The sequence below is a fragment of the Haliotis rufescens genome, unplaced genomic scaffold (genome assembly GCF_023055435.1).
Source record: "Haliotis rufescens isolate VD_foot unplaced genomic scaffold, xgHalRufe1.0.p SCAF_7, whole genome shotgun sequence".
NCBI classification, from domain to species: Eukaryota; Metazoa; Mollusca; class Gastropoda; order Lepetellida; family Haliotidae; genus Haliotis; species Haliotis rufescens.
The window spans coordinates 54398863-54417515 of NW_025964361.1; the positions used below are offsets into that span (position 1 = coordinate 54398863).

Below are 18653 nucleotides of genomic sequence, written 5' to 3' on the forward strand. Positions count from 1 at the left end.
CTCCAACTTCCTGTTTAAGGTGCAGTGACTGTGTCTCCAACTTCCTGTTTAAGGTGTAGTGACTGTCTCTAACTTCCTATTTAAGGTGTAGTGACAGTGTCTCCAACGTCCTGTTTAAGGCATAGTGACAGTGTCTCTAACTTCCTGTTTAAGGTGTAGTGACTGTGTCTCCAACTTCCTGTTTAAGGCATAGTGACTGTGTCTCTAATTTCCTATTTAAGGTGTAGTGACTGTGTCTCCCAACTTCCTGTTTAAGGTGTAGTGACAGTGTCTCCAACGTCCTGTTTAAGGTGTAGTGACAGTGTCTCCAACTTCCTGTTTAAGGTGCAGTGACTGTGTCACTGAAGAACAACAAAACACAAACCATCATATCTAATAAATTATATTTTCAATTGTCAGTATTTCTCATCAGCAGAGAACCAAAGTGAGTTTTGAAAAATGTACATATTTACAATATATCACAATACACGATTCATTCAGCAACTGCATATACAACTGAGCTGACATCATACACTACAGGAGTGGACACACACACACACACACACACACACACACACACACACACACACACACATAAACACATACACATACACACACACATCTACAGCATCCCTGGCTGTGACAGTTCAACAACCACATCTGATTCCCTGGATTGGACACAAAGAGATTATAGCACAGAACGCCAAGGCTTAATCAACATAAATAATACATAATAGTATACAAATTCAACCAAATGAAACAGTTGAACAAAGTGATGACATTTATTGATTCTTCTTCACTTCTTCTAACAGGACAATAATAGCCATTGTAATCTGTTTCATGGAAACAGACTGTGTGAAATGCATGACCTATAACATATTAAATGATTGTGATGATTGATGATGATGACAATTATTTGTTTGTTTTCCAAGACAAAAAAATAGAAAAGAAGAAATTTCAAACACCTTTCCTAGTTCTACTGGATAGCCTATTAGTGAACATATTGTCAGGGGATCTGTTCAAATACAAAATGCATACAACTTGAGGACAAACCTGTAAATATTCTGGACATTTTGCTACAGAGAAATTTTTTTCTCTTTCACACCTTTCAACAAATAATTTGTTTGTACAAAATTCTGAAATGTCAGGCAAGTGCATTGAATGATGCTTATTTCAACCTTTGAGGGCTCTCCAACTGATGATGGTTAAACAGATACAATCTACACCTGAGCCAGCAGGCTTGTAGAAACACACACAGATGTACATGCACTCATACACACACATCACTTCACACACTGATGGATTCCTGAATAAACTGTCACATGTAAGTAAAATACAACATATTGCAAGTCCTAGTGAACTACCTGATTCACCAGAGTTGCAGTGTTCAACATGAACATCTAAATAAGCAGACATGGGTACCATGTAAGCAAAACTGTTTCTTGGAGCCAAATCAAATTGACAGTTATAAGTAAATATGTAACAGAAACCACAGAATGTGTACTTATTCCGAAAATGTAAGTTATCCTTGGCCATGTTTCCATCTGGGCAATTTGATGTTTGTGAATCAATGCTAAACAATTAGAGGTGATAGCTGTAGTGCTAGTTTGCTTTCAGAAACCGGCCTCTTAGCATCTCCTTACAAAAATGTCTTTCTTATGGGTCCCCCAGAATCAACAAAATTCATATTTGGGGTGCGTCGTGAAAATCGACATTTTATAACAAAATATAAAGTGCTTTTGCATTTTGTCTTTTTGGGGAGGTTCACAAAAAAAATGTACACGGACATTGGGAGGGTCACAAAAACAAACACATTAGGGTGGGGTAAGAGTCGGAGTAAAAATATATGAAATATCCAAAGAAAACTATCAATACCCAATGGGATTGAATAGTTGTGAGTGAATACTCAATGGCCAAAAACGTTATCTGGAACCCTGGTCACTGCATACAAATCTTGACAATTTAAATGCTAAAAATGCGATAAACAGGAGCAAGAACTGAACAACAGGTGAGGAAGCCTACACAATAAGATGGTACTGGTTGAAATGTCAACAAAATCCGTAACAAAATAGGAATCTAATGTAAAAAAGAAATTCAACAATCAATAACATACATAATCTGTAGCAATCACAAAGACAACAGACATAGGTTGGGCTGGTTTAGAACCACCCTGATCACCCTATTGTGAAGAACTATCTGTGTCCTGTTCCACAAAGCGATTGTAGGGCTACGACAATCATAGGCCTATGTTAAAGTATGGGTGATGCTATCACCTTAGCTCTACGACCGCTTTATGGAATGGAGCCCTGGTATTTAAGGTTTAAAAATTGGTCAGAACAAGACTAACAACATCCTATTTTTGCGTTCAGATCATTCACATTGAAATTTACGCTGATTCGATTCCTCCCTCTGGGAAGAGAGGTATCATATCAGATGGAAAGTGATGAGAATAGCTTGAACATAAAACTCTAGTTCCCAACAGCAGCCCAGCAAAAGTTTTTCTCTCCACATTTACCATATTTGTAAAAGTGATTGCCTGAAAACTACTTCTGAATGTGTGTAGTATTCCTGCGTCAGCTTACAAGTGATCAGTATGATGCCGATATTTCAGTGTAGCTGATGCTTAAGGCAACCCACAGTAGCAGTGATACACAGCCTATCGGCATAACATCCACTGCAGTGCCTTATCTAAAGAATTCAAGATCAATGCAGTGAGTCAGGAGTGAATAGACATCATCAAAATGTTTGAGATTGTTCAAAAAGTAATGTTCACTGTTGCTGCCCTTTCACTACGGGGATAATATAACCAAGCAGGATCATTTCACTGTCATTCTCACTGTCCCGATAAAAATACATCATTATTAATGCTTTCTTCTCACCCATTTTCCTATCCTTCATTTATGGGAAATGGCAAGGTTTTATGACGGTTCTAATGTAATGTTCCACCGGCATTCATCAAAAACACAACACTTATGTCCAACACTGGTACAACTTCCATTATATACTACTCAAAACAAGTTAAGGAACACCCACAATTGGAAGGATGTGTGTTGCAAGACCAACCAGCCATGACAGATTAACTATAGTCATATAAAAAATTGGGTGTTCTTAACTTCTTTTGAGTAGTATATTTAAAGACGAGCAGCACTGCTTTAGTGTGTGCGAGCCTTTGGCTTACCAGGGCCACACCCATGTCATGTCATACAGCTGATTATGGAATTAAAAAGAAGTAATAATGAAAATGAAAATACTAAGGGACTGGTCATTTATTATAGGGTGGGGGTTGGTGGGACGGTGAGAGTAGTAGGGTGGTTGGGTTCGAGTGGGGGGGGTGGTTTGAGTCATGAAAAATGACACAGCAAAAGGTGGTGGAGGTGGGGGTGGGCTCAAAATCTTTATCATTATTTAAGGTCTGGACACTTCCTATACATGTAGTCCTAAGACCAATCCCACCAACCACCAACCCCTTAAACATGTTTTGAAAGTTTTTAACATATTCTTGTGTCATATGTTTTTTCGGGTTTTTATTTTCGAAGGAAAACCTAACATCAACCTTGACCTAAAATAGTTCTTGAAACTGCTTTTTTCATGATCATGAAGATCTGGTAAATCTACACACAGAAGAATAAGCTGTAGTTTATATTGACAAAAGCATCCTTGCAGTGCTGACCCATATCATAATGTTGTTTTCTTACCAAATACAACACACATACATAGCCATCAAATTTAAGAATTTCCAGGACTACTTCCATATTTTTCAATAAAATCAGAGACGGGTTGAACATAAGAATGATGAAAAACAATACGAGAATGAGGATGATTCATAAAACATTATCTAAACAAAATATTAATTGATGAAAGTATAACTTGTTTCATTCGAAGGTAGTAATATAGCTATGGTAGTTAAGAAAAACAAAATATTCCGGTATATCGAAGTGAGATTATTTGTAAATATTAGATTACTTGTGTAACAATTCATTATTTGGGACCATCTCAAGGTATTTCAAAATTCAAACATCTCTCTATGGCATAAGAACCCGGTGTACAATCAGTTGACAAACATGGCAAAGGGGTTGAAAACAAGTGTCCGTGGGACCAGATGATGACTCAAAAGTAACTTCTTCTAACATGATCATGTACTGCAGAACGGGCTGTCATCAAGCCCACATGTTCCTACACACCTGTGGGTGACCTAACATGATCATGTACTGAAGAATGGGCTGTCATCAAGCCCACATGTTCCTACACACCTGTGGGTGACCTAACATGATCATGTACTGAAGAATGGGCTGTCATCAAGCCCACATGTTCCTACACACCTGTGGGTGACCTAACATGATCATGTACTGAAGAATGGGCTGTCATCAAGCCCACATGTTCCTACACACCTGTGGGTGACCTAACATGATCATGTACTGAAGAACGAGCTGTCATCAAGCCCACATGTTCCTACACACCTGTGGGTGACCTAACATGATCATGTACTGAAGAATGGGCTGTCATCAAGCCCACATGTTCCTACACACCTGTGGGTGACCTAACATGATCATGTACTGAAGAACGAGCTGTCATCAAGCCCACATGTTCCTACACACCTGTGGGTGACCTAACATGATCATTTACTGAAGAATGGGCTGTCATCAAGCCCACATGTTCCTACACACCTGTGGGTGACCTAACATGATCATGTACTGAAGAACGAGCTGTCATCAAGCCCACATGTTCCTACACACCTGTGGGTGACCTAACATGATCATGTACTGAAGAATGGGCTGTCATCAAGCCCACATGTTCCTACACACCTGTGGGTGACCTAACATGATCATGTACTGAAGAATGGGCTGTCATCAAGCCCACATGTTCCTACACACCTGTGGGTGACCTAACATGATCATGTACTGAAGAATGGGCTGTCATCAAGCCCACATGTTCCTACACACCTGTGGGTGACCTAACATGATCATGTACTGAAGAATGGGCTGTCATCAAGCCCACATGTTCCTACACACCTGTGGGTGACCTAACATGATCATGTACTGAAGAATGGGCTGTCATCAAGCCCACATGTTCCTACACACCTGTGGGTGACCTAACATGATCATGTACTGCAGAACGAGCTGTCATCAAGCCCACATGTTCCTACACACCTGTGGGTGACCTAACATGATCATGTACTGAAGAATGGGCTGTCATCAAGCCCACATGTTCCTACACACCTGTGGGTGACCTAACATGATCATGTACTGAAGAATGGGCTGTCATCAAGCCCACATGTTCCTACACATCTGTGGGTGACCTAACATGATCATGTACTGCAGAACGGGCTGTCATCAAGCCCACATGTTCCTACACACCTGTGGGTGACCTAACATGATCATGTACTGCAAAACGGGCTGTCATCAAGCCCACACGTTCCTACACATCTGTGGGTGACCTAACATGATCATGTACTGCAGAACGGGCTGTCATCAAGCCCACATGTTCCTACACACCTGTGGGTGACCTAACATGATCATGTACTGCAGAACGGGCTGTCATCAAGCCCACATGTTCCTACACACCTGTGGGTGACCTAACATGATCATGTACTGCAGAACGGGCTGTCATCAAGCCCACATGTTCCTACACATCTGTGGGTGACCTAACATGATCATGTACTGCAGAACGGACGGTCATCAAGCCCACATGTTCCTACACACCTGTGGGTGATCTAACATGATCATGTACTGAAGAATGGGCTGTCATCAAGCCCACATGTTCCTACACACCTGTGGGTGACCGAACATGATCATGTACTGAAGAACGAGCTGTCATCAAGCCCACATGTTCCTACACACCTGTGGGTGACCTAACATGATCATGTACTGAAGAATGGGCTGTCATCAAGCCCACATGTTCCTACACACCTGTGGGTGACCTAACATGATCATGTACTGAAGAATGGGCTGTCATCAAGCCCACATGTTCCTACACACCTGTGGGTGACCTAACATGATCATGTACTGAAGAATGGGCTGTCATCAAGCCCACATGTTCCTACACACCTGTGGGTGACCTAACATGATCATGTACTGCAGAACGAGCTGTCATCAAGCCCACATGTTCCTACACACCTGTGGGTGACCTAACATGATCATGTACTGAAGAATGGGCTGTCATCAAGCCCACATGTTCCTACACACCTGTGGGTGACCTAACATGATCATGTACTGAAGAATGGGCTGTCATCAAGCCCACATGTTCCTACACATCTGTGGGTGACCTAACATGATCATGTACTGCAGAACGGGCTGTCATCAAGCCCACATGTTCCTACACACCTGTGGGTGACCTAACATGATCATGTACTGCAAAACGGGCTGTCATCAAGCCCACACGTTCCTACACATCTGTGGGTGACCTAACATGATCATGTACTGCAGAACGGGCTGTCATCAAGCCCACATGTTCCTACACACCTGTGGGTGACCTAACATGATCATGTACTGCAGAACGGGCTGTCATCAAGCCCACATGTTCCTACACACCTGTGGGTGACCTAACATGATCATGTACTGCAGAACGGGCTGTCATCAAGCCCACATGTTCCTACACATCTGTGGGTGACCTAACATGATCATGTACTGCAGAACGGACGGTCATCAAGCCCACATGTTCCTACACACCTGTGGGTGATCTAACATGATCATGTACTGAAGAATGGGCTGTCATCAAGCCCACATGTTCCTACACACCTGTGGGTGACCGAACATGATCATGTACTGAAGAACGAGCTGTCATCAAGCCCACATGTTCCTACACACCTGTGGGTGACCTAACATGATCATGTACTGAAGAACGAGCTGTCATCAAGCCCACATGTTCCTACACACCTGTGGGTGACCTAACATGATCATGTACTGAAGAACGAGCTGTCATCAAGCCCACATGTTCCTACACATCTGTGGGTGACCTAACATGATCATGTACTGAAGAATGGGCTGTCATCAAGCCCACATGTTCCTACACACCTGTGGGTGACCTAACATGATCATGTACTGAAGAACGAGCTGTCATCAAGCCCACATGTTCCTACACACCTGTGGGTGACCTAACATGATCATGTACTGAAGAATGGGCTGTCATCAAGCCCACATGTTCCTACACACCTGTGGGTGACCTAACATGATCATGTACTGAAGAACGAGCTGTCATCAAGCCCACATGTTCCTACACACCTGTGGGTGACCTAACATGATCATGTACTGCAGAATTGGCTGTCATCAAGCCCACATGTTCCTACACATCTGTGGGAGACCTAACATGATCATGTACTGCAGAACGAGCTGTCATCAAGCCCACACGTTCCTACACACCTGTGGGTGACCTAACATGATCATGTACTGCAGAATGGGCTGTCATCAAGCCCACATGTTCCTACACACCTGTGGGTGACCTAACATGATCATGTACTGAAGAACGAGCTGTCATCAAGCCCACATGTTCCTACACATCTGTGGGTGACCTAACATGATCATGTACTGCAGAACGAGCTGTCATCAAGCCCACATGTTCCTACACACCTGTGGGTGACCTAACATGATCATGTACTGCAGAACGGGCTGTCATCAAGCCCACATGTTCCTACACACCTGTGGGTGACCTAACATGATCATGTACTGAAGAATGGGCTGTCATCAAGCCCACATGTTCCTACACACCTGTGGGTGACCTAACATGATCATGTACTGAAGAACGAGCTGTCATCAAGCCCACATGTTCCTACACATGTGTGGGTGACCTAACATGATCATGTACTGCAGAACGGGCTGTCATCAAGCCCACATGTTCCTACACACCTGTGGGTGACCTAACATGATCATGTACTGAAGAACGAGCTGTCATCAAGCCCACATGTTCCTACACATCTGTGGGTGACCTAACATGAAAGAAGAAGAAACAAGACCACTTTCCTGATCGCAATTCCTTGATCCATTTCTCGGGCTTCAGTCAAATTCACCTAAAGCTGTGTCAAATCTTTATGGTTCTGGAGTGTTTAATAAATGTTCTTTGATCGTATCCAGTTTGCATTATCATCAATGCCTTGACAATCCACAGATATGGCTAAAATAAGTTTCTATAGTTCCCCCTAAGTATAAGAAGCAAGCAGTGAGCAGGATGATGTCACTCATGGCTGTTGTTATGTATTAATGCGCCACTGTGATCATGAGAACAGACAAAATATGCATAGATTTGATGCTGAAATTGTTCAATTTTTGGGTGTGTAACAATCAGATTACAGCATTTGTGTCGGTCAGTTAACATTTATCTTACAATTGATAATGTAAATGGTACCCGACAGACACTTGTTTAGTAATCTCTATATATCAAAGATCATCAATTACTTCGGACAGCCGATGCCTAACAAGTTTCACTGTTACCATGGTTACCATCCATTGATAATTTGAATAATGGCAGTCATGTTTTAGTTAAAACACTAACCCATTCACACAACCATTGTCTGTAAACATCGAAGTCTACTAGACTAAACATTTTGGGTGGATTTCTGCCTTAACATATAATTTGTTTGTTAATTTGTTTGTTTATTTGTTGTTTAACACCGCACTCAGCTGTATTCCAGCAATGTGACGGCAGCGTGTAAATAATCAAGTCTGAACCAGATAATCCAGTGATTGACAATCCAGCTAAAATACCTGGAAACATAATCAGAATCGGAAGTCACAGTCAGAGGTTCCTATAAAACCAAGGGGACACTTTGTACAGCCAGGTGCACCACCTCAGATAACTTGGTACATAGATACCTAATTAATGAAATCTTCTGTGAGAATGGTTGAGCAAAAGGTCCCTGGTCTTGTCAACATCTGTGTGAATGGTGGGGCTAGTTGTGTGAATGGTGGGGCTAGCTGTGTGAATGACGGGGCTAGTTGTGTGAATGGTGGGGCTAGTTGTGTGAATGGTGGGGCTAGCTGTGTGAATGGTGGGGCTAGTTGTGTGAATGGTGGGGCTAGCTGTGTGAATGACGGGGCTAGTTGTGTGAATGGTGGGGCTAGTTGTGTGAATGGTGGGGCTAGCTGTATGAATGGTGGGGCTAAATGTGTGAATGGTGGGGCTAGTTGTGTGAATGGTGGGGCTAGTTGTGTGAATGGTGGGGCTAGTTGTGTGAATGGTGGGGCTAGTTGTGTGAATGGTGGGGCTAGTTGTGTGAATGGTGGGGCTAGCTGTGTGAATGGTGGGGCTAGTTGTGTGAATGGTGGGGCTAGGTGTGTGAATGGTGGGGCTAGTTTTGTCAATGGTGGGGCTAGTTGTGTGAATGGTGGGGCTAGTTGTGTGAATGGTGGGGCTAGTTGTGTGAATGGTGGGGCTAGTTGGGGCTAGTTGTGTGAATGATGGGGCTAGCTGTGTGAATGGTGGGGCTAGGTGTGTGAATGGTGGGGCTAGCTGTATGAATGGTGGGGCTAAATGTGTGAATGGTGGGGCTAGCTGTGTGAATGGTGGGGCTAGTTGTGTGAATGGTGGGGCTAGCTGTGTGAATGATGGGGCTAGTTGTGTGAATGGTGGGGCTAGCTGTATGAATGGTGGGGCTAGCTGTGTGAATGGTGGGGCTAGCTGTGTGAATGGTGGGGCTAGTTGTGTGAATGCTGGGGCTAGTTGTGTGAATGCTGGGGCTAGTTGTGTGAATGGTGGGGCTAGTTGTGTGAATGGTGGGGCTAGCTGTGTGAATGGTGGGGCTAGTTGTGTGAATGGTGGGGCTATTTGTGTGATTCTAGAGCAAGAGTGAGACAGTAGCGGTCATCCTGAACACACTTGTGACACACTCCGGGCAAGTCTGGCCTTCACTGATTGATCACTGCCAACTGAGTGCAGGTTAGTCCCATCTTTTCAAGAATGACTCCTGTCAAAATTGGTGCAGGCTGAAATTATCCTTATATCAAATAAGGCCGTTGCACTCATCTGAAATTCCTTGAATTACCAGGTAAATATTATCTATTTCACTGTCCGTAGTCTTCACAGTAACACATCAGATTGATGTATTTCCCAACAATGTTGACAATCTGCAATGTTCCTTCAGACATCCTGCCCTTCAGTTCCTGATCAGGGCCTAGTTCCACACAGCCATCTTAGCGCTACGATAGTCGTAAGCCTGCGTTAAAGTATGGGAGTTACGATCATCTTAAAGCTAAGATCACTTTGTGGAACAGGACCCTGGCCTTGTTCCATTGAGCAGGCAGACCAGACACACACACACACAATATCAGTGCTGTGCCAAGTGTTGTTAAACAACTGAGGCTGGTGGTATCTGTACAGACTCCATACAATCCCAGAGGATGAAGCTAATGATGCCTGAGGAGATGGACTTGGTCAACACAATCATCCCCTAAGGTTTACTCTCTCCAGAATCTGTCTTTCCTGTTCCATCTCCAATCTCTACCGCTGCCAACGGTGTCGACGGTGGTGTAGCCACCGTTACCGTTGACACCGTTGGATGATGCGCTGTAGCTGTTGTGACATTGTTCAAAAGTTTCCCAACAGTCTGTATGACACTGACACCAGGGGCACCGACAGGGAGCTTCATCCCTGGTGGGGGTGTGATGATCCGTGCATACACCGGCTGTGGTTTGCCTTTGGGCGAGCCCCGGACGGACTTCGTGGTCTGGATGACCTGGGATGTGGACATCATGGTGGCGGGGTTCTGCTGGAGAGTGGGCTGTGAGATGAGGATGGTGGCTTGCCCCGGCTTCAGGCCTGCCTGCTGGGACAATACGGTCCGCACCACCTGGATGTTCTGACCACCCTTCCCTGCATTGCTGACGATGATCGGCGTTCCTGTTACAATCAAGGATACAGTGAGAGTCTGTATGAATGTAGTCAGGATAATGTAGTCAATGACATACAGCATGGCTTCAAATGAAAACTGCATCATCTACAAACACACTTTTCATAAATGATGAATTTAATAAATCCAAGCAATATTTTTTTTGATTTGGGAATTAATTCAATATTCGAGCATGTAATTATAAAATGTTTCTGTGCATTACAACAGATATCTAACTGTATCTAACTACTCAGTGAAAGAGGCCACAACTAGAACCAGTGGTATTACGTTTACCCTGTGAGACATTCGGCATGACCCCAACAGTGTCGCCTCCTGCAGTCTTCAGTCCCTGAGGCGCCTGCTGCATGATCAGTTGTGCAAGACCTGCCTGGCTGGCCGACACCATTTTGGCCTGGCCCACGCCCGGTAAACCTACAAACAAGGAAGGTAGTGAGTGAATGTCTAATGCCAGTCAGTGATATCCACCTATATCATGGCTGCCAAGCAAACCAATGATTGAAAGCATGTGTCACGTCCACAACATATGACATGACACACAATCCAGCCACACCACCCAACTCAGTATGCTGACTCACTGACAGTCCTTGACCCTTAAAACAGAACGCCAGTCAGGGTAACATCAAGTACCATCTACTAACATCTTTTGGTATGCTGCGGTGGGGGATCAAACCATCGACCTTCTGCTCTTCAGTCAGAGTGTGTGAGCTCAAATTTAACGTCGCATCGGCATTATCTCAGCCAGAAAGCGACTCTTCGGACAGATGCACTATCCACTTGACCATGGAGGCTAAAGGTTGATGTAGAGGAAAGTTCAAAGATGAGCAGTTTACATGTCTGACAATTAAATGAGTGAGTGAGTGATTGAGTTTGGTTTTACGCCGCTTTTAGCAATATTCCAGCAATATCACAGCGGGGGACACCAGAAATGGGCTTCACACATTGTACCCATGTCGGGAATCGAACCCAGGTCCTAGGCGTGACGAGCGAACGCTTTAACCACTAGGCTACCCGACCGCCCACGACAATTAAATGAAACCAATAAGCACAAGTATGATGCTGACAGACGATCATTTACCTCTTGAAACTGAAACTGAACAATAAGTTCTCTTGTGATGCATGAGAACATTTTTCACACACCATATGCTGATGCATAAGGTACAATTGTCTTATCAATAGCTACAGATCCCAATCGTGCTACCCTCACCTGGTCTGAGTGAGATTCCTGGTGCGAGATGTGTGACGAAGATGCCTCCCGGGGAAGTGTTGACGACCCTGGGCTGGCCCCCCATGTGTACTGTCTGGGCCTGCGTGGATGTGATGGGCCCCACCTGACCTACAATGGTCATCTTGGGCTGCCCCGCCGTCATGTGTTGGTTCCCGGTTGTCGATACTTCCGTCGCGCCTGTGTTGGAGCTGGCTGAAAACAAGAGTGAGTGAGTGAGTGAGTGAGTGAGTGAGTGAGTGAGTGAGTGAGTGAGTGAGTGAGTGAGTGAGTGAGTGAGTGAGTGAGTGAGTGAGTGAGTGAGGTTTTACATTGCTTGGAAAAATATGTCAGTTATTTCACAGGGAGTCAACATGATTTAGGAACCAAGTCCGAAGAGACACAGGTCGAAGACCACTATGGTGAAACCCATGAGCATGGATATGGTGCTGACAAACCATGGACAAACTTAGACACAAAATGGATCTTGGATCCAAACACAAAGTGGATCCTGGCACAGTCAAGGGAGGCAACACTGCATAACTGTCATGAATTCCTCTCACTAAAATATCTATGATCATTTGACATAATGTGATAAATGAAAACTCTCTGATATATATAATCAACTTAGCTTCCATTCGTGTCTAGGTCTTGAAAATAATTTTGAAAAAGTACTCAATTCAAAATTGGATAACGAAGCATACAAAAATTCTAGCAAGTCTAATAGATGGTCAAGGCAGGATGGTTGTATACAACTTTGTATGGCAGTATTTCCGACTATATAAGGTCTCTTCCATTTCAAATGTTTACCCCATTTTAGCATACGGAATCAGTTGTACAGGTCGTAATTGTTGTTCATAATTGTTGTTCATAATTGTTGTTTGGAATGCCCCATGTAAACTTTTCAGTGCATGGTTAGAAAACACATCCTTGCAAGCGATGCTCTGATTGGTCAGATGTGAGGTCGTTCTGACATGAGCTGTAATTGGAGGTCTTTATATAGCGGTAGCGAGCATTAAAATCTGGGTTTAATGAGAATGTATAAAAACTGATGGCAATGAACTAGATACAGTGCAACACTTTCCCCACGAAGCAACTCCAGTATTAATGTGGCTACCTGAAGACACGACACTGCGTGGCTGTGAGAGCGTGGCGATGCCAGTGGTGATTGTCTGAGGTATGATGCTGATGGCCGACAGTTGCTGTGTGTGGATCATCCCCAGGGACTGCTGGTTCTTCCCACCTAGCTGCATCAGGCTCTTGGAGTGAGTGAGGGGCTTCCCGCTGATCTGGATTGGCTTGCCTCCCACTGGCGGGACTATGCTGCTTCCTGAAACATACGTCACAGTCAGAATGTGGCTGAAACATATGATGTCACACAGTCAGAATGTGGCTGAAACATATGTCACAGTCAGAATGTGCCTATAACATAAGATGTCACACAGCCAGAATGTGGCTGAAACATACATCACAGTCAGAATGTAGCTGAAACATACGATGTCACACAGTCAGAATGTGGCTGAAACATACGATGTCACACAGTCAGAATGTGGCTGAAACATACGATGTCACAGTCAGAATGTGGCTGAAACATACATCACAGTCAGAATGAGCCTGAAACATACGATGTCACACAGTCAGAATGTGGCTGAAACATACATCACACAGTCAGAATGTGGCTGAAACATACGATGTCACACAGTCAGAATGTGGCTGAAACATACGATGTCACAGTCAGAATGTGGCTGAAACATACGATGTCACACAGTCAGAATGAGCCTGAAACATACGATGTCACACAGTCAGAATGTGGCTGAAACATACGATGTCCCACAGTCAGAATGTGGCTGAAACATACGATGTCACACAGTCAGAATGTGGCTGAAACATACGATGTCACACAGTCAGAATGTGGCTGAAACATACGATGTCACACAGTCAGAATGTGGCTGAAACATACGATGTCACACAGTCAGAATGTGGCTGAAACACACCATGTCACAAGGTTTTCAAAAATCTTCAGCCAAACTGCCTGTATTACTAAACCATGTTGGTTAACTTAACTCGAAGAAGTCAATCATAACCAGCAAAGTGTACAGACCATTTCAGGCACTCAGTCACACAGTGAGGGAATAGTTTTCTCAAATCTTCAAAACATCATAGATATGACAAATTCTGGGAATCAAAATAGCTTTTGTATGCCACAATTGATCACACAAATCATAATATCAATGGAACAATAATGTCAATGGACCAATGAGAACATAATTTTTCATTCTCAGCTCCCTGGGGAGTATACAATCCATGCTACCTTGTGAGGAGCTTGAAGGTTAACAGCCACATTACCTCCTCATCCTACCTGGTACCCATTCACTGCTGGGTGAACAGAGGCATATTTGGAACAAAGTCACTTGGCCCAGGAGACAGTGTGGGGCAGGACCTCCCTACATGCATCCTCTTCTGAGGGGCGGTCGGGTAGCCTAGTGGTTAAAGCGTTCGCTCGTCACGCCGAAGACCCGGGTTCAATCCCGACATGAGTACAATGTGTGAAGCCCATTTCTAGTGTCCCCCGCTGTGATATTGCTGGAATATTGCTAAAAGCGGCGTAAAACCAAACTCACTCCTCCTCTGAAATCACGCCACATCAAGACACCTCATGTGTTTTGGTTCGGATTGTGTGCACTTACACTATGAGGGGTCCCATGAACATTAATGTGTTAGTGTTATTTGCAACAAATACTTGACCAAGTCCAGAAACTCACCCTGAATCTTGATGGTTGTCGTGCGTGGGTTTGCACCCTGCAATCTGGGGGCCCCTGCACCTCCGGCCGCCAGAAGGTTGCTGACTGACAGCATCTGTGGGCCCCCCTGCACCTGCTGTATCAGCCTGGCCACGGCCTGGCTGTCGGCTCCAGACATCGAACTCACCACCGTCGACACCGGGGTCGACATCGTCCCCATACCTGTCGTCACCTGTGCTAACGAGATAAGTTTGGCTGTGTTCGGGACCTGGTGAGCACCTGCTACAGTCACTGACGTGCTGGTTGGTCGCTGTAGGACCATCTCGCCTTTTGTTGTCATGGTAACATTCTGCCCTACTTGCTGATTGGCTAACGCTGCGGTGATGGCACCGCTTTGTCTTAGTAAATGCTGCTGCTGCAGTAAGTTCACGGTTTGATTTTTACGTCCAACAGTTTCGGCCTTGACCTGAGAAATGGTCGTGATAGCACCGGGGACTGTGGCCGACACCATAGGGACGCCTACAGGTTTGGATGTTTGAGCTAGGCTGGTGGGAGATGTCAGCAGATGGGTCGTGTTCTTGAGAGGAGATTGAGCAAGAGAAGCACTGAGGGTAGAAGATGAGGTCAAAGTCAGATTTGCATGTTTAGGAGAGGCCGTCTTGGGACTTGACTGTGGCGTCCGTGCGAATGTGGTCTGGCCCAGAGTCTTGGGGCTGTGCACAACGGAGGGGCTGGTCAATGCCTGGGTCTGCAGAGTGGCCAGATCCTCCACATTCAAGGAGGCAGCTTCCGTGGCAAGACTGGTGGAGATTGTCGGGCGTGGAGCAGATTGGGCGGATATTGCATCTTTGATCTAAAGCAAAGAAATATATTTACACAATGTTTCAACAAAATGTTTTAGTCATAGTTGTGAAGGTCATACACAAAACGAGGGGGACATAGTAAATTTGGTCTTGGGCTTTGGTCTTAGACTTGGTTGATGCATATCATTGTATCTCAGTTGCATCTAGTCCAGACTTGATTATTGACGGACCGCCATCAAACAGCTGGAATATTGCTGACAGAGACTTTAAACAACAAACTATCAAAAAAAACTTCATGACCAACACTGCTTATAATATAAATAAAAATTACTCTCGTAATCCCGGACTTACAGTTTTTGCTGTCTTGGGTTTCTGTAGAGACTTCTTGGCCTTGACTGCTGCACCCTGGGCTTGGTGGATTCGTTCTGGAACACGGAGATTTCACAGAGTCATATTAGCCAAGTCCAAGCACAAGACAAATTCATTCAGCTGCATGACTTTTCACTCAAACACCCCTTCCTTTAAGATATTTTAAAATAAGAGGAGTGAGATATCATCTTATCCTGTTTACAACCCTCCAGGGGTAGAAACTAACAGTTTCAGTCCACTAGTCCTAGTCCTGCATGCAAAACCCTAAAAAATGGCATATCTCTACTAGTCCTTTACTATTGAGCAGTTTGGCAAGGACTACAGAACTAGTGCCAACTTCTAATGCTGCCTTCTCCCATCTATCTGGTCGTACTGGTCATATTTCAACGAAGAAATTATGCAATAAGCAATCACATATTCATACAATCTCATCATGAATTTGTTTTTGCAAACAGACTGCCTTCTTGATCTAGTGATAGAGCGTCATTCCAGAAGATGTTAAAGGGTGGTACTTGTTAAACCTGCCTGGCACACAGCTTTAAAGGGCTCAAATAAGGACTGGTCAGCTCGGGGTCAGTTTACTGTGTCTGAGTGGGGTATTCTTGTTAAACTGCAGCATGGTATCTCGGTGAGCCATCACTACACACATGTGCATGCCCACCGCTCAATACAACCTATTTGTCCTCTATTGAACAATGTTTTTCAACACATATATTTTGTTACATCCAAGATTCCATGACAGCACTGAATAAAAAGTTGTACCAGCCTTATCAAAAACAACACACAAAAATCTCATCAACTTTGAGTGAGTGAGTTGGGTTTAACCCTACCCTGTTCCAGTTATATCATCGTTTTCCACTTTGGGTATGGGTATGGTGCTGACAAACCTAGAAACATAATCAGGGCGAACCGAGATTCCAACCCAACTCTGCACAGCGAACTGTGGCCATCTGTGACTCCTCATCAACTTTGAGTCACAGAGACATTCAAAACCAGATATTTCATCATGGTACATGGTACACTATTCTTACAGCCAAACTGACAAAGAGGTACCTCTTCTTTTCAGTGGTAGTTCCCATGTATTACGGCCTTGGTTTAGTGAGTGAGTGAGTTTGGTTTAACGCCGCTTTTAACATTATTCCAGTTATATCGCGGCGTGTCAGCTTAATGTGGGAGGAAAGCCCGAAGTGATGCAGGTCTCAGACGTTTACCACTTCGGTGAAACCCACGGGCACGGGTATGGTGCTGACAAACCTAGAAACATAATCGGGGCGAACCGGGATTCGAACCCACAATCATAGGTTTCTGGCGTGCCCAAGGGACGCAACTCTGCACAGCGAATCGCGGCGCCTTAGACGACTGGGCCACCCGTGCCCCCACAGCCTTGGTTTATGAATTACATAGACAGTTGGGGAAATGTCAAAAGTTACAAGCAAAGAATTAATCCGAATTGAAGTGTTTACCAAATTCTTCCTCTGTCCTGTTCCTGTGGAGATATATCCAGAGTTTGCGATTGACATCGTACTTAACACAGGGGTCCTTCTCCGAGTGCAGCCTGTCCAGCGCCCCACTGACCACCGTGTTGATCTGTGGACAACAATCACCAGCCTCTATTACCTGTACCACTTGATGGGTGGGGGCAGGGGGGTGGGGGCAGGGGGGTGGGGCGCAGGTTGTGATGACAAAAGTCCTTAAAGGCCACTGAAGCCATTTCCGAAAGAATTCTTTATTCAGTCGTGCAGAATTTCCCTGCCAATTGCTCCCCAAATTCATGAGCTTTTTACACAAGAATACCTTGAATTTCTGTTGAATTTGATTTGAATTTATTGTTACCATGGTTAACCAGAAGTACTTTTTTCCAATAATAACTTAAAACTACAGTGAGCAAAATTGGTTCAGAGCCACTTTAAACAGAAGTTCAGTTTCATAAGTTTCTCAAATGATAATTAAACACCAAAGTCTAACAATATTTCCGAAACACAATTGATAATTTTATCACTTAGTTTCTACTTCAAATGTAGCAACTTCTGAAAATACGAGTGGGGTGTCTCGATTGGACAGATGCAACACTATAAATAGACTTCACCAGGCTCGAGTTCAAAGCAGATGGTTTAAGGCCAAACGATGACCCTCTCTCTACTGGTGTCTGTAAAAATCTAGTCGTGATTTCATTTTGTAGATTGGCATATTACTTGTATGAATTAAGAAAAAAAATCATTTTTCAGTTGCAAATTTGTAACAAAAAGTTGGCAGATCAACAGTTAAATCACAGCCTGTCAGAATAACGAGGAAGAAAATAAACACAGGTATGGGGATCATGTAACCAGGACAAATTGGGGATTCAAAGCCATGATCATGATTGATGTGGTTACTAGTTTCCATGGTTACTGATGACCCACCCACCTGTGTGTCTGTGACCCCAGGAGCCAGGAACTGAGAGTCTTTCAGCAGCTCACAGATGTCCCCCCTCGTCCCCTCACCGTTCGGCAGGCGCGCTGCGGCATCACGCACTGGAAGCATACAAGGGAGGTAAGTCAGGAAAGAAACCTATCCAGGATAATTATTCCATCCACTAAGAGCCTGCTTGTCATCAACTGTATCCAATACTTACTGAAGACAGGAAGGTCTCTAAATGCAGTTTCAGCTTCAAAACACAATCAGTGACCTACTCAATGTCAGTATGTGGGTGGCTTGACAAATACTGCTCAGGCAGACCTACTCAATGT

General features: G+C 44.3%; 1 protein-coding gene across 1 annotated transcript in view; it reads right to left on the bottom strand.

The window, feature by feature from the left end:
• Window positions 1–366: 366 nt before the first annotated feature.
• The window catches only part of LOC124133754 (nuclear factor related to kappa-B-binding protein-like), a 50580-nt gene continuing 32293 nt past the window's right edge, over window positions 367–18653 (bottom strand). The window contains exons 18-25 of the mRNA XM_048387353.1: window positions 18331–18437; window positions 17391–17514; window positions 15910–15983; window positions 14777–15608; window positions 13132–13344; window positions 12018–12230; window positions 11087–11224; window positions 367–10803 (exon numbers count right to left, since the gene is read on the bottom strand). Coding sequence (XP_048243310.1) covers window positions 10355–10803; window positions 11087–11224; window positions 12018–12230; window positions 13132–13344; window positions 14777–15608; window positions 15910–15983; window positions 17391–17514; window positions 18331–18437 — 2150 coding nt within the window. The 3' untranslated portion in view covers window positions 367–10354. The remainder of the gene's footprint in view (window positions 10804–11086; window positions 11225–12017; window positions 12231–13131; window positions 13345–14776; window positions 15609–15909; window positions 15984–17390; window positions 17515–18330; window positions 18438–18653) is intronic.